The sequence below is a fragment of the Mirounga angustirostris genome, unplaced genomic scaffold (genome assembly GCF_029215605.1).
Source record: "Mirounga angustirostris isolate CCGP_5_RB_7025 unplaced genomic scaffold, mMirAng1.0.hap1 SCAF_5, whole genome shotgun sequence".
Taxonomy (NCBI): Eukaryota; Metazoa; Chordata; class Mammalia; order Carnivora; family Phocidae; genus Mirounga; species Mirounga angustirostris.
In genome coordinates, this window is record NW_026991713.1 from 46,461,489 (window position 1) to 46,476,934 (window position 15,446).

General features: G+C 34.2%; 1 protein-coding gene and 1 non-coding gene across 11 annotated transcripts in view; one reads left to right on the forward strand and one right to left on the reverse strand.

The window, feature by feature from the left end:
- Positions 1 to 15,446, reverse strand: part of CNOT2 (CCR4-NOT transcription complex subunit 2) — a 120,551-nt gene that overhangs the window by 57,360 nt on the left and 47,745 nt on the right. For 5 of the 10 annotated variants that reach the window (XM_064590891.1, XM_045872967.3, XM_045872969.3 and 2 more), the window contains one exon: positions 14,821 to 14,963. The exons of 1 other annotated variant lie outside the window; for it this stretch is intronic. In XM_064590891.1, the coding sequence (XP_064446961.1) occupies positions 14,821 to 14,868 (48 nt within the window). In that variant the 5' untranslated portion in view covers positions 14,869 to 14,963. Of the gene's footprint in view, positions 1 to 14,820; positions 14,964 to 15,446 lie in introns of those variants that run through there. 4 more of the 10 variants (XM_064590890.1, XM_045872966.3, XM_064590887.1 and 1 more) reach the window with 2 other exon arrangements.
- On the forward strand, positions 5,159 to 5,291 carry LOC123845149 (small nucleolar RNA SNORA18). The gene has a single exon (XR_006790983.1). It is a non-coding gene; the product is annotated as a small nucleolar RNA SNORA18 (small nucleolar RNA).

The window sequence follows — 15,446 nt, forward strand, 5'->3', positions numbered from 1 at the left end:
ACTCCTATCTCCAGGCCTTTGCACTTCTATCCTTCAGGAATGCTCTTCCCCTAGATACGTATCTATATGGCTTCTTACCCCACCCAACTTCAGGTACTGAGTCATCTTAGTGAGGACTCCTCTGTTTATTGAAAATTACACTACCCTTTTCCCCAACCCCTTAGTCACTCTCTACCTCTTTTCTTATTTTAATTTTCTCCACAACATTATCAACATATAATTTATAGTATATTTTATTTTGTTTAATGTCTTCCTATGCTCTAAAATGTCCGCTCCATAAGAACAGAAATTTTTGTCTTTTATTTGTCTCCTTAGCATCTGGAACACTCACTGCCTTACAGAGCAGGCCCATAACATGAATGAGTCCTCATCTTACTGCCATTACCTGAGTGTTATTTGACACTAATTGACCAATGATTTGCTTACAGCACAGGTTAAAAATTCTATGACACAACAATTATTTTTAAAACTAATGGAATTATGTTGAAAATTAATGTTAAACTTTACATTTCTGAAACATATATGAATAAAATTGTTTTATGCCTTTTCCCACTGAAATTAGACAACCACTTCCAAAATACCTAATAGAGTGCCAGAAACCTCCAGTGGTTCGAGTGCTATGAGAAGCACCAGATAAGAAATGTGATATTAAAAAAACTTTTTTTCCATTTCCTTAATTTTTTTTCTCAAGTTAGACTGCCTTTTTTAAAAAGCTGTTTTGAGAGCATTTCAGACTTATGGTTTAATATTAAGAGACAAGACATGTCTCTTTTGTATCACAAAATCCCACTAGAAGAATTATACTACTTAGAGCCACTGGGTTGCACTGTAGTCCATGGGAATATGCACTCCTTGGAGTTAGCCAAACAGTGCACTGCCTGGACAGTCTAATACAGTGCACCTACTACAAATTAAGCACTAATAAGTACTGAATGTTTACCGAGCGATAAATGCTGCTCAAAGCACTGCGTGTGTATCTATGTGTATATATGTATGTATACCTGTTACACAGGTCCATATATACATATGCACATAAATATAAAACCTCACTTATCACAACAAAGCCTCTGTAAGATGATTACTTTTACCTCAAATTGAGACATGGAAGGGTAGAGTCTAGGCTCTAGATAGATCAAAGATGTTTCCCTATCACAGTTATCATGGAGAATACCCAGCCCTTATGTCCCAGTAAGATACCAAGGTTTGTTCTCCAGAAAAAAACCCAAGTGGATAGGCTCTAAATCTTCTTACTCAGCCAAAGTGCAGGTGAAGAGTGAGGCATAGACCTGAAAACTGAAGGATGAAGACTTATATTTGTAACTGTAAGTTCAATCCTCCTTTCTTTCCTTAACCTGCTTACAGAATGCTACCAATGAAAATGTAAGAACCCCCCTCTCTCCTCCCCCTTGAAACTATGTATTTTCTGTGGAAAACTGAAATTGCTCAAAAGAAATTGCTCAAGAGAAATGTACACTATCAAAATGAGGTACTTACCCAACAAAAAGACTAATTTAACTACATGGTAATAAGCTCTGTCCACAAACACTGTCACCATGTTTTAAAAACTTGTTATTTGGAAATAATTTTAGACTTGCAAAAATAGTACCAAGTTCCCATATGCCCCACACTTTCCCCTAGTGGCAACATGTTATATGACCATAGTACAAGTACCAAAACTAAGAAATTAGCTATTAACTAAACAACTTCATATAGATTTCACCAGTTTTTCCACCAATGTCTTTTTTTTTTTATTCCAGGACCCACATTACATTTAGTTTTATGTTTCCTCGGTTTTCTCCAACCTTGGACTTTACCTGTTTTTCCTTGAATTTCACAACACTGATGTCATTAGTTATACTGATGTAACTACACCACAGAATGTCCTGCAATGTGAGTAGATCTTATGTTTTCTCATGACTAGATAGAGGTTATGTACTTTTAAAGCCACCTCACTGAAGAAGTAATATGTCCTTCTCAAGTGCATCCTACATGAAGGACATATACAGGAGTGCATATGATGGTAATATATCTTATTACAGGTGGTATTAACCTTGATCTTGATTAAGCTAGTACATCCACCAGTTTTCTCAACTATAAATTCCTATTTTCCCATTAAAACATTGAAATAAGTTCTTTGAGAATATCCAAATATCTGACCTTAAATTTCTGCCTACTAATTACAGCAGTCATCCATGGATATTGCTTGCAGCATCTATGATGCTCTAATGGTGATTTGCTATTTTCATCCTTCTATACTGTATTTGTTAACTGAAATGCTTCTACAAGGAAACCAATCATCTTTTAAAGATCTCACTCTTAGGGCGCCTGGGTGGCTCAGTTGGTTAAGCGACTGCCTTTGGCTCAGGTCATGATCCTGGAGTCCTGGGATCGAGTCCCATATCGGGCTCCTTGCTCGGCAGGGGGTCTGCTTCTCCCTCTGACCCTCCCCCCTCTCATGTGCTCTCTCTATCTCATTCTCTCTCTCAAATAAATAAAATAAAATCTTAAAAAAAAAAAAATCTCACTCTTAAATATGAAGAGTGTCAAAGACTTTACCTAACTGGTCCAAAGTAATATAGGAAGAAAGTGAAGTATATCTCAAAATTGTTACTCTAACAATCACATTCTTTCAGCTTCATTACATTGCCTTTACCCCTCACTAGAGAACAGGTTTAAAATTTCATATGCCTCAAGCAGTCTCTCTTGACATTTCTGGCCCTAAAAAAGAAAGATCTTCAATTTCTGTTTTTTCTTGAAAAAGCATCTTCCTATTTTTTTATTAGCATATGTACTATGGTGTCTTTAATTTTCTGAGCTAGGTTAAACATCAAAGAGATGATTTACTATTCTATGCTACAGAACACATATTTTACTAGGAATACTAGTACAATTATTACCTCAGCTGAGAAGATAAATGGCTACTGTATTTACAGGTCTATTAGATTCTAGGAAATCTTGAGGAAGGGAATTCAAGGGAAATCATGTAATTATTTGCTTTAGGTTAAATGGAAATCACAGCTATGAAGACTCCATATATGAACTGTAATATATTTGCTGAGCTGTACTCTTTTATGTGTCTTTCCAAATGACCTTAAGTGCTGAGAAGGGGTCTAATAACATTTCTGTGTATTACACACCACATAGTGTCTTACACAACAGAAAGTATTCAAGCCTTAACTGAATATTGACACAAAAGCTTGTTCTCTTTATCAGAAATGATTTCTCATCTATCTTCTCAGCCAAAATGTAATTTTAAAAAAATGAAATCTTATGATTTGTACTTCTAACCAAGATGGACTAGGAGGAACAACCTCCCCTCCTGCCTCACCTGAAACAACTTTAAAAAAAAGACAAAATACATGAAGCAATGGTTTTCAAACACAGGACATAAGGCAGTTCAAGACAGTAACCCCTGAGAAAGAAAGAATTGATGAGAGCCCTACAAGTGCCCTTGCTTACACACTAGAGTTTCTGGGCTGCAGTGCAGGGAGAGGGAGCCCTGGTGGAACTCAGAAATCTCTGCGAATTGAGGAAGTGTAGCTCAGATCTAGGTAGGCCAAGGCAGCTAGAGTAAAAAGTCTACAGTACCATACAGAAGACAGCTGCAAAGAAAAAGAGTTAGAGATCTGAACAAGGTTCCTCGAGTCTTCAGCTAAGTATTGATCCACATATGCACAAAGCAAACTACCAGAGGCTGGCAAAAGAGACAGTGGAAACAATCTCCAGGACTCACACAGGGCAGTTCCCACAAGTCAGAGTATTAAAATATAGTTCACTATGTAGGGCAGTCAGAAGGGTACAGACTCAGTAGTTGGGAAAAACTAGCCCTAGGTTAAAGGCTACTGGGGTTCTGTGTAGAAAACACTTGAAAGAAAAAAAAAGAAGTCTCAAAGGGCTCAAACAGCTTTTAAGTAACTAAATTTTGTCCCCAAGGAAACTCAAGGATATTAACCAAAAAACAAATACATAGCACTGAAAAGGTAAAATTTCCAAGGACTGGCCTCTAAACAAAAATTACTAGGCATACAAAGAAGCAGTAAAATAAAACATATAACGGGGAAGGAAAAAACCCAACAATCAACATAAACAAACCAGAAAGGACACAGATGATAGAACAGGCAGTAACACTAAAACAGTTATTATAACTACATTTTGTCTGTAAAAGTTAAAATAACTGCCAAGATAAAGAAAAAATAAGTGAACTTGAAAACAGCAATAAAAACTATCCAAAATAAAACATAGAGGAAAGAAAAGAATTTAAAACATCAGTAAGCTGTGGGACAACTTCAAGTGAATCCCCAAAGAAGAACAGGGATAGAATAAATATTTAAAGAAATAATGGATAAAAAATTCCCAAATTTGATAAAAACTCTGAACACAAATTCAAGAGGCTCAATAAATCTCAAACACAAGAGTCATGAAGAAAACTGTACCAAGATACATCATTATCAAGATGTGTAAAACCAGGGGTGCTTGGGTGGCTCAGCAGGTTAAACGTCTGCCTTCAGCTCAGGTCAAGATCTCAGGGTCTTGGGATCAAGCCCTACATAGGGCTCCCTGCTCAGCAGGGAGTCTGCTTCTCCTTCCCCTCTTTGCCCCTCTCTGCCACTCCTGCTCTTGCTCTCAAATAAATAAAATCTTAAAGAAAAAAAAAAAAAGATGTGTAAAACCGATGATAAAAAAAAATCTTAATAGTAGCCAGAGAGAAAAAGTTACATTATGTAAAGATAAGAATGACAGATTTTTGTCAGAAATTATCTAAGTTGGAAGACAGTAAAGCTAAACCTTTAAAACACTAAAAACAAAAAACCCTGTCAATCTTGAATTCCACACCAAGCAAAAAAACATCTTTCAAAAATGAAGATGAAATAAAGACTTTTTCAGACATATATAAAAGAATTCATCACCATCAGAAATGCAACACAAGGGCGCCTGGGTGGCTCAGTTGGTTAAGCGACTGCCTTCGGCTCAGGTCATGATCCTGGAGTCCCTGGATTGAGTCCCACATCGGGCTCCCTGCTCGGCGAGGAGTCTGCTTCTCCCTCTGACCCTCCCCCCTCTCATGTGCTTGCCCTCTCTCATTCTCTTTCTCTCAAATAAAATAAAAATAAAAATAAATTAAAAAAATAAATAAATGCAACACAAAAATGTTTTTTAGGTTAAGGTCTATCCTGATGGGTCTTTATCCTGTAGACCCACATCCTTGGAAATGCTTCATGGAGTAAATATGTGGTTTGCTTTAAGCATATAACTATTTTGTTAGATCTGTAGGAAAGAACTACTTGACAGAGATACTATACAAGATCTAATATTCATTTTTTTTAATCTTAGGAATTGGTCTATCCCAAAGATTTGTACTATTATTCTAGGGTGTGAAATAGTTTAGGAGTGAATACAACTGGAACTGACACATATATACAAGGTGTCTGAAATTAACAACCAGGCAGATCCAGCTACTCTGACCCTAAAAGTGGCCCTAAAATAAACTGCTTGATGAAACTGGGTCCCAAAGATTACAGGTTGGAGATTTTTGAAGTATGTCATCAGTATGTCCATATTCAAGTAGAGATCAAAGAAGCCCAACTAAAAGAACTGTGGACAAATGGACATGACAATTGTGAGTTAAACATAAGTTCTTTTTAAAAGGCCTATATTGAAGATTATGACTCAAACTTTGGGGGAACCAAGGTAATAGGCTGTGCTGTAGAAGGAACCACAAAATGTGAAATTCCTTAAATAAAAATTTAATGACTTTAAATAATTCTGCCTTGATTACACATAATAAAAAACTTAAAAAGCTCTTCAAGTAGAAAAAAAATGACACTATGAAGGGAAGGAAGGGAAAGGAAAGGGAAGTGAAGGAGGCAGGAAAGAAAGGGAGGGGAATAAAAACAGAGGTATAATATACACAGGTAAAAGGAAGGGAAGAGAAGGGATGGAAGGGAGGGGAATAAAAACAGAGGTATAATATACAGAGGTAAAAGGAAGGGAAGAGAAGGGATGGAAAAAACGATCAAATTTTTTTCAAATATGGAGATGATAAAAAGCAGAAATAACACTAGTCATCCCCACCCCCAACCCGGAAATTACAACGAACAATAAGAATATATAACAGAAGCAGGAAATGCTTCCCTAAGAAGTGAAATTTCAGCTGAGACCTAGAAAACGATCAAGATATAGGTTTCTGGTACAAAGGTATACTATAAACAAAAAACAAAATGTTCCCCTCAAAACCAACTAAAAAATGCTCCATGAAATACTGATTCAGCCAATCAACAAATATTTACTGAGCATATGCCAGGCATTATTCTCAAATTCAGATACAGTGTGAAAAAAATATCACTGAAAACTAATTCAGTGATTACATTTTTATTTTTAAATGAATTGTTGAGCCTGGGAGGTTGGAAAGGAAGGAGAGAAGGAAATTCAGCACCCCCAAAGTAAAAGCTGGTGTACAGAGAAGCCACAAGTTTATATCCCCAAAGGGGAATTTATCCAAGGTAGAAAAGCTGTTAAAAGACCTTCTCATAAACCAGCACCTTTTAAAAGGGTACATCATAATTGTTAATAACCCCTTAGTAAAGAAGGCACTTGAATGTCATGGTTTTGATGTTAGGCAGAAAGAGGTACAGGAAAGCTCTTCTGAGAATCTATAGCCATAAACCAGCCTGAATTCATAATACCTATGTGGGCCGCAACCTAAGCTAACATTTTATTTTTAATTGGTCCTGGATTGGTAGTCACTTAGGCATCAGCAAAAGCAAATGCAAATCAACTACCCTCGGGAAAAATATCCTTCCACCTAGTCTTCAACAAATTCCCACAGAGTTCTAAGAAACATGAAATGGTAACTTAACACACACACACGGAAACAAGGTACCATAAAGGACAATCAACAGAAACAAAAGACATGAGAATGATTTGCAGCAACTTCCAATTGTTTGATTTATCACACATTAAACATAAGAATGTATAAAATAATTAAAGAAATAGAAGAGGATATGATGGAATACAGATCTAAAGAAAGAAAGAAATAATGTTAATATGTGAATAATAACGGGTAAATATGTGGGTAAAGAAGATAACAGACACCAAGATTAACAAATATGATCTAATGAAGAGAAATACAGCCAATACACCCACCAATTGGTCAATATGCATTCTGTTCAAGCTAGTAAACAAGCAGTGTCCTACTAATCATATTCTCTAGCTACAGTGGAATTATATGAGAAATCAGCAACAGAAAGATAACTAGAAAAATCTCAAAGGTTTGAAAAATTATAAACACTTAGGATTAAAGAACATCACAATAAACCCTAGGAAGTAAAATAAAGACTGATGAACAAATATGATGAATATGAAACAAAAAATAAAATGAAAATAACTAAACCTAAAAACTCCTAGTAAAACTGACAAATCTCTAGCAAGACTGACAAATAAGGAGAAAAGGGACACAGACAACAACCTTAAAAACGAAAAGTGCTACGGAGGAAAAAAAATATTTCTTTATCCTGATAAAGTATATGTATAAAAAAGATACTGCATCAAATATCATATTTACTGGTGACAACTTAAAGCTTTTAGGACAAGTAACAAAGATTTCTACTATTAACACTTCTATTCGACAATGTATGAGAAGTATTAGTGAGTTCAGAAAAGAAATTCAAGTTGTAAAAATTATAAAGGAAGTATCAAAACTGTAATTTCCAGATGTTTATTTATATGAAAATCCCCAAAGAACCTACAGATAAATTATAAGATTTTAAACATTTAGCAACATTGATACAATAATCAATTTAAAAAGTTGCCTGTATGTCAATATAACAATAACACCTATAAAATATAATTTTTAAAATACCATTTACCAAAAAAACAGTAAAACTGTATGCATAAATCTGGGTCTATTATTAAAAATATAACAAAACTTTACTGAGAGAAAATACAGAAGACCTGAATATATGAATTCAGGAAAGGAAGACTATCATAAACATTATCAATTCTTCCCCCAAATAAAAATGAAGTCAATGAAATTCCACTTATAAACTCAATACTTTTTATATATGTGGTAAATCTGTCATTGAACAAAAGGCCAAGAAAGTCAAGACACTCAGGAAGACTAAGGTAAAAAGAAAAACGGACATGAGGATTTAACACAAGGGTATAGTAATTAAAATTCAGTAATGGAGCAAGTGTAGGCAAACACATCAAAGTAATAGAATAGAGATTTTAAAAACAGACCCATGAATATAAAGTAACGTGATTTATAATAGAGCAGTCCTATTAATTAGTTGAGGAAGGCAGAAAAAATCATTACATGATACTAATATAATCATCTATATGCCAAGGAATGGAAATTGGACTCCTAACACTGTATACAAAAATCAATTTCAGATACATGAAATTTAAATATGAAAGATAAAATAAAAAATCTTTTCAAAGATATAGAATATTTTCACTTACTTGATTTCAATAGAGAAATATTTCACACAGCCTCCATAAATTCTTTAAAAAATTAAAACTTTGACATCAAATGTCAGATCAATATGAACACTGATGAGGGAACTCAAATTAGTAAAAACACTCCTAAAAATATTCCTGAAAGACCTTTTGTGAATTTAATTTTCCTGAATTTTGAGAGTACGGCTTGGTTCAAAAAACTTTTCTAACTTCATAAAGTTCCCTCTTCTGTTGTTTTCATGTAATGTTTAAAAATACAATGACTTGTTTTCTGAAATTATCTGGCTCTGTTCTCCTCTATCATTTTTATCTGGAAGTTCTCTTTCCTCCATCTCCATTGCCTCTATCCTGCTCAATTGTGATTCCATTCCCAGAAACTTCTCAGCAGGGTTTCTGTAGGCCTGGAAGGGAGGACTGGTAGGCTTATCTTGAGAGTTCATAGAGCAAGGCTGCTCAAGCTACTTTAGGCCACAGGTCCTCTACAAAGATCTAATATAGTGGGCAAAATTTCTCCCAGTTTCAAATTGGATAATCACATTTAATCACTTTCAAATTGGTTGTTCACCACCTTTGAGGTACTTCTATTCTCAGGCCAGACATCCTAATGCTTCTTTCTACTTTCTTACACACTGAAAGTGATATATGTAGGTTTTTTGGTTAGTTCTCATCTGTTTATATTTGGGGATTCGTGGAGATACCTCATGACCAAGTTTTGTTACAAATGTTTTCATGGGTTGGGTTTTGCTACCTGGTTGTTGTATTTTTATGTGGAAATTCAAAAAGATTTAAAAAACTAAGCTGCCACCACTGATGCAATCATCCCAGAATCTAAGCAAGGCCTAAGAGTACATTTTAAAAAATAACTTTGCTTACGTCTATATTTTTTCTGATTCACAGAAATATCTGCACTAATGTTTTAACTTTCTGTTTAATGATGAACACATTTGATATTTATGATTGAGGCAAACTACTTAAATGAAAATATTTTTCTGAAAGAGTATCTCACAGTATTTCATGTGTAAAACCTATGGCCTAAGTTCCCAAAAGGAGTACCACAGTGAATATAGGAATGCTGCCAGATATTTTAAATCTTGAGGAAACACAGCATTATCTGTCAGATACCATGCTAACTACTACTATAAGTGGCTTAAAACAGAGCTTTCAGTTACTTCTTTTGGCCTAGGGGCACTGAGAAAAAGTTACCAAGACACTAAGCACACCATATACCATGTATCTTGGTGAAACTTGGCTTTTTGGAAAAAAAAATCATATCATTCGATGATTTCAGAAGATGAGGAAAAGAAGTATCAGAAAATATAATGCAATCAAAGAAAGCCTATCCTGTAGTAATGAGCCAACCAATGAGTACCTTGGGAATTCATTTAACTTTATGTTCTTGGTTGGCCAGAGGAAGAAAAAAAGAGGTGCCAAAAATAACAAATAAATGCCAATTTATTAAGAAAATATTGAAGTCATGGAGTCAAAAGGACTTCTGTTGTTGATAACGAGATTGTGACATAAGCAGAAGCATCATATTCAAGAGTATAATTGTAAGAGCAACCTCATTGTGTAACTGCAAGTGAACAGTCATCCATTTTGAGTTTTTTCTATCCCCTTGCTTCATCTCTGGCTACAGACAATAGGTTACAGCCATTTGTTTGTAGGAGTTTCAAGAGAAAAGAAGAGTAAGCTGTGAGCCAGTTCATTGGTTTCAGACATATTTTTGAACTAATTCCTTCCTCAGCTAACCTCTTCATCTTAACCCAATGCCAAAGAGCAACAATGATGAAAGCCTCCATCTTTCTGCTCTGGGTATCAGATCTACTCTGACAACTCTTGAATTGCTAAGTACCCATTTTTAAAAAATTTTTGTTCATTTTATTAAGTATTCTTTATATTATGTATCTTTAACATACTTTAACCTATTACAGATTCTAAGATGCTTTGATGTTGGTGCTGTTTTCAGTCATACCAGAAGGTAACCATTCATTAATGGTTATAAGCTATTATATTACAACTATGACTCTAAGCTACCACGGTGTAAGATGTATCCGGACAGCAGAAAGACATAAATTTTCAATAAATTGTAACTTAGAATAAAAAAAAACCTGGCATTTCATTCCTTATTTACATTACATTTTTACTGCAGTACAAAAGATAAAAATGTAATTTGTATACAGTACTGTGTAACTGTCTTGCAAACCGAATGGAAACACATCTACTGATGCATTTGTATGTGTTAAGATAATTAGGCAACTTGTTTTTTAAATGCTTTATATTATGCAAAAATACTTGGGTGAATAGTCAGATAGGTATTGAGTTTTTTAGCAATACCTGGGAAATCGTTCTGTGTGGGCTGGAAATTCATTGTTTTTTTTTTCCTATATGAAATAACGAAATATACAGTACCACTTTCCCCCAAATCATCACACAACACATAAAGGAAAGATGCACCTGTATATACTGAAACACACACATATAACAAAACTATAAAAATAAAAAGAATGAAACACAAAATTCAAGCTAGTGATTACTTCTGGGAAGGAGGCAGGGGAAGAATGATGGCACATGGAAACTTCCCCATTAAGTACAATATGCAAGCTGCAGAAAAATGCATATTTGTTAAGAACAAAGACAACAAATTACATTTGCACCTATATAGTCACTTAAAAAGATCTGAAAAGATGCACTGAACAGTTACAGTAAAGTTTCACATTCTATTTTATATATCCGTTATTCTTCAAAGCTTTTGCAATGCGCCTCTATAACTTCTGTGATTTAAAAAACTAATAAAAAAGAAATAAAGTATTTAATGGCAGGGGGAAGGAGGAGGAAATGGCAATACAATCACTGCCATAGTAATGTGACATGTTATATTCCACAAAGTTAATGCAGCATTTTAGACTGTGAGGTATTTCTTCAGGAACATATGGACTGGGATGCATTAGAGCCACATAGATAACATTGAACCAACCAACATGACATGATCAATGACCTCATATTATAAAAAGTTCCATTTGGAATAACATCTAAAAATCTTGGAAGTATCAGTAGTATGTTACCCAGCACACACTACACTTCTTCCTTTCACTAATTTCCTTATTTTAATTTTATTGAAACAACATGCATTAAACACCTATTATACACCCAAAATCATGGTAGGTATTGACAGTACCAAAATAAAAAAGACATGGCTCCAGTTTTCAAGAAGCTTATAACCTACAGTAACACTGCAATGACAGAAAGCTCTACATCTGCATTGTCTGATATGGTAGCCATTAACAGCAGGCAGCTGTTAGGCATGTGAAGTATGGCTAGCACAACTGAGAAACTAAGTTTTTAAATTTTAAGTTAAATGAATTTAAATTTAAATAGCCACTATGGCTAGTGCATACAGTATTAGACTGCACAGGTCTACAGAAAGACAGGGACAAATAAACAGATAACTACAATGTATTATTATCAGCACTAAACTAGAAGTAGTACAAAGGCGATGAGAGCAAGGAAAAGGAGCACTGAACTCATCAGAGAAGGATTTCTGGGAGTACTGATACCTAATTCTTGAATCATTTAAACAAAGGTGAGGTATTACATGAAGAGGAACTAAAACAAATAAAGGCTTAAAAGTGTAAAAGTGTATGGGAGGGGGATTAAAATCAGCTTTATATTCCTAATTGAGAAAAATTCATACTAGGGAGTCAGAGGAGAGACACTGGAACTTGTGGAAATACTGTATAGGTTTAGGAGCTTGATTTTATTATATAAAAGAGGGAAAGCCACTTATGAGTTAAATTAGTAATTAACTTAGTTAACATGGTTAGATTTGCACATACTTATAGCTGAAGTAAAGTAGTGTAAATTAAAGGAAGATAAGAAAATACTAGCAAAAAACATCCCCTGGAAAAAGCTTGACAATCCTTCCAAAAAAAGAATGAGCTATGAATCACTTAAATAATTAAATTCTCAGCTGACCTAACATAGCAGTCTAAGCAAATAAAACTCAACTACTCTATTCAATAAACTCCAAAAACTTAACTGGGCCTAAATTTATAGAAAGAAATGAAACAAAGTAAATACCAGTATAAAAATCAATACTTCAACCAACACCCATTTGGAAAGTCAGAAGTTTTTAGCACAAAGGTGAGGGAATGCATATTCTTAAACTAAGTTCCTAAGGCTTCAATCAGATCTATAAGGAAATGAAAATTAGAGAAATATTATCCTTCTTGTTGAACTCTGGAATATTAGCCTATTATTAGGATGTTTAAATATCACTATAAGACATCAAGTACCCTTCAAAAACATAAACCCTCAAAGCTAAACTGAGTGCAAACATCGGTACAAAGAAATCCTACTTTACCCATGAAAAACAACAAAATTCCTCAAAATGGAATTTTTAAAAATCTAAACCCTTTCATCTCAGCATATACAAACTTTTAGTGCTACCCATGAAAATACAAGTAATTTATTTAATATTCCTTTGAATTTCCCATATGCTTTTAATAATATGCCTCAACATCAGATGGGAAATTATATTTCTATACATGTACTTTCCAGGAGATGTTTCAAAAATAAAATAATTTTACAACGGAAATTTAAACAGTTGTTTCCAAGGATATTTCAACATGCATTAAGTATCACTAAGTAACAACAAAAGAAACAGGGGAAAATATTTTCAGCCAGAAAAACACTAACCAAGAATTTTTTCAGGTAAGTTAAAGAACCTGGATTAGTTATAAATAATATAACTGGAACAAGAGAGTATTTTTAGAGTAGAATGAGCAGGAATTAGGAAATCTCTTCATGTGTAAAATATAATTTCATTTTATTATTTTCTTAAATATAAATTTTGGAATTCTGTATTAAGATGATTCCATGAAGTAAATTAACCATACTGTGTAATCATACAAAAAGTTCTATACTTACACTTTACAAACCTGATTATAAGTACTGAAAAGCCACATAGCCTAGAATCACAATATTCTTAAAATAAATATTATTTAATTAAATAAATAATTTTTAAAACCTATCAAAAGATGCAACAGCCCAAGCAGTGTGACCAATTAAAATCTTATGAGTCAAGGTAGTTGGAAGTGGTTGTGAGGAAGGAAGAGCTATAGCAAGTATGAAAATTAGCAAAGGCCATGTTGGTCAAGTCTATGAGAACTCTGAATAGAAAGATTACAGGGAGAACTGATTCTGCATAGCCACAGCTGTGGCTTATTAAAATCATAACACTGGCAAGAAACTTCAGACATGAGGTTAAGTGAAAGGAAGGATAATTTGACACTATTTTTATTAGGCACAATGCCCAAACCAGAACCTAAATCTCATAATCAAAGGCTCTTTGCTATTAACACCATGAAAACCCATTCACAACTTTTTCCACTATTTACCTTTACAATTTGAGGGAAGAAAAGATTAACCGGGCTAAAATAATTAATTAGCAGATAAATGGTTAGGAATCAAAGCTGTTAACACACTAGTTGCCTTCAACAGTCTACAGGGAATGAAACTAGTAGGTGACAGGGACTGAGGGAAGTTGAGTATGTATCCGTGCAGAAAGCCTAAAGCTTATTCCTACTTGAGCTTTGAACTACTCTGTATTCTGAATCGCTGTGTAATTTGGTGATAAGTTATTATCAAATAAAGGAGATTCTCTTGAAAAAATTAAATTTAAAAAATGTTTTTTAAATCACTGCTTCATACCACTATCTTTCACCTTCTTTTAAAACCTAAGAAAGAAAGAGGAGTATTACACTTCAACCATCCTTTCAGCACCCTTACATGCTACATAGGGAATGGATATTATTAACCAACTTAATAAATGACAAAACAAGAATCTAGCATTATAAGGATAGCAAGCTAATGAGAAATTCAATAGAATTTGGGTCTCTCAGCGCCCTGGGATGTGCACTTCTATTTCTTTTATATTCTAACCAATTGTATCTACATTTCTGTGATGCTCTATTACCCTGAATATAGCCTAAGAGTTCAGGTTTAGTCTTCCAGGAATAATTCATATAAAAGTAATCAGCACTTTGTTTTACCGTATACTAGCTTGGAACCCAGCATGGAGTCATAAATTGTGTATCAGATAATCTAAGTTTTGACATATACATGAAGCACCAGAAAAATGTTTTGACATTAAAAGAATATACATTTATCATAGCATGATTTATTTTGAAAAATGTTCCCAACTATTTCAACTGTCAAAGCCAACACATGTATTTTAAATTATAAGCCAAATTTTTCAAATTGAAGTGTATCTAATCTGCTGGTGTCAGTTAAATATAACACATTAAACAGTTCAATGCAGCTATATGAACAACAGAGAAAAAGGAAAAAAAAAACTGATCTTACCTGGTAGTTTCTTTTCTCAGATAATGTATGTCCATCAGTCCTCACCATAGAGTCGTGTCCTTTCCTCACAGTACTGGAGGCAATCAAATACAACTGTCACTCAAGGGTCGTGTCACAGGAAGGACCGCCCACCAGTTCTCCCTCTAGAGTAGAATTATCCAAAAGCCGTCAAAATTACTAACATGTAAATATATGAACAGTAGCAAAAATATCCAATATGATATACAGAAAACAAAAACAAAAAGTGATTTTTATATATCATAACTGATCTTCCCCTTAACCATCTAAGGAGGGCTACCGTGGCAGATACTTTGAGAAATTATTAAATATAAAAAACTCTTCCCTCCTACTTCTACTCTCCCCCATTAAAACTGTCCACCAGACCTCACACACTAGGAAGACACTTTACGGTGAATAAAAAAATGGACAGAAAAATTCAGCCCTCAACGGACGTTATTTTTTCTTTTAAATATTCTCCTCTTAGTCTCAGAAATATCCAATTAATTTAGATTCAGTCATGTAATTTCAAATCATTCTCCTCCAAGTGCTTGTTTATACAGCTGTTATTCATTCAGTTTATGAGGTTTATTCCTATGCCATAAGACTGGAATACATCATATATTCTC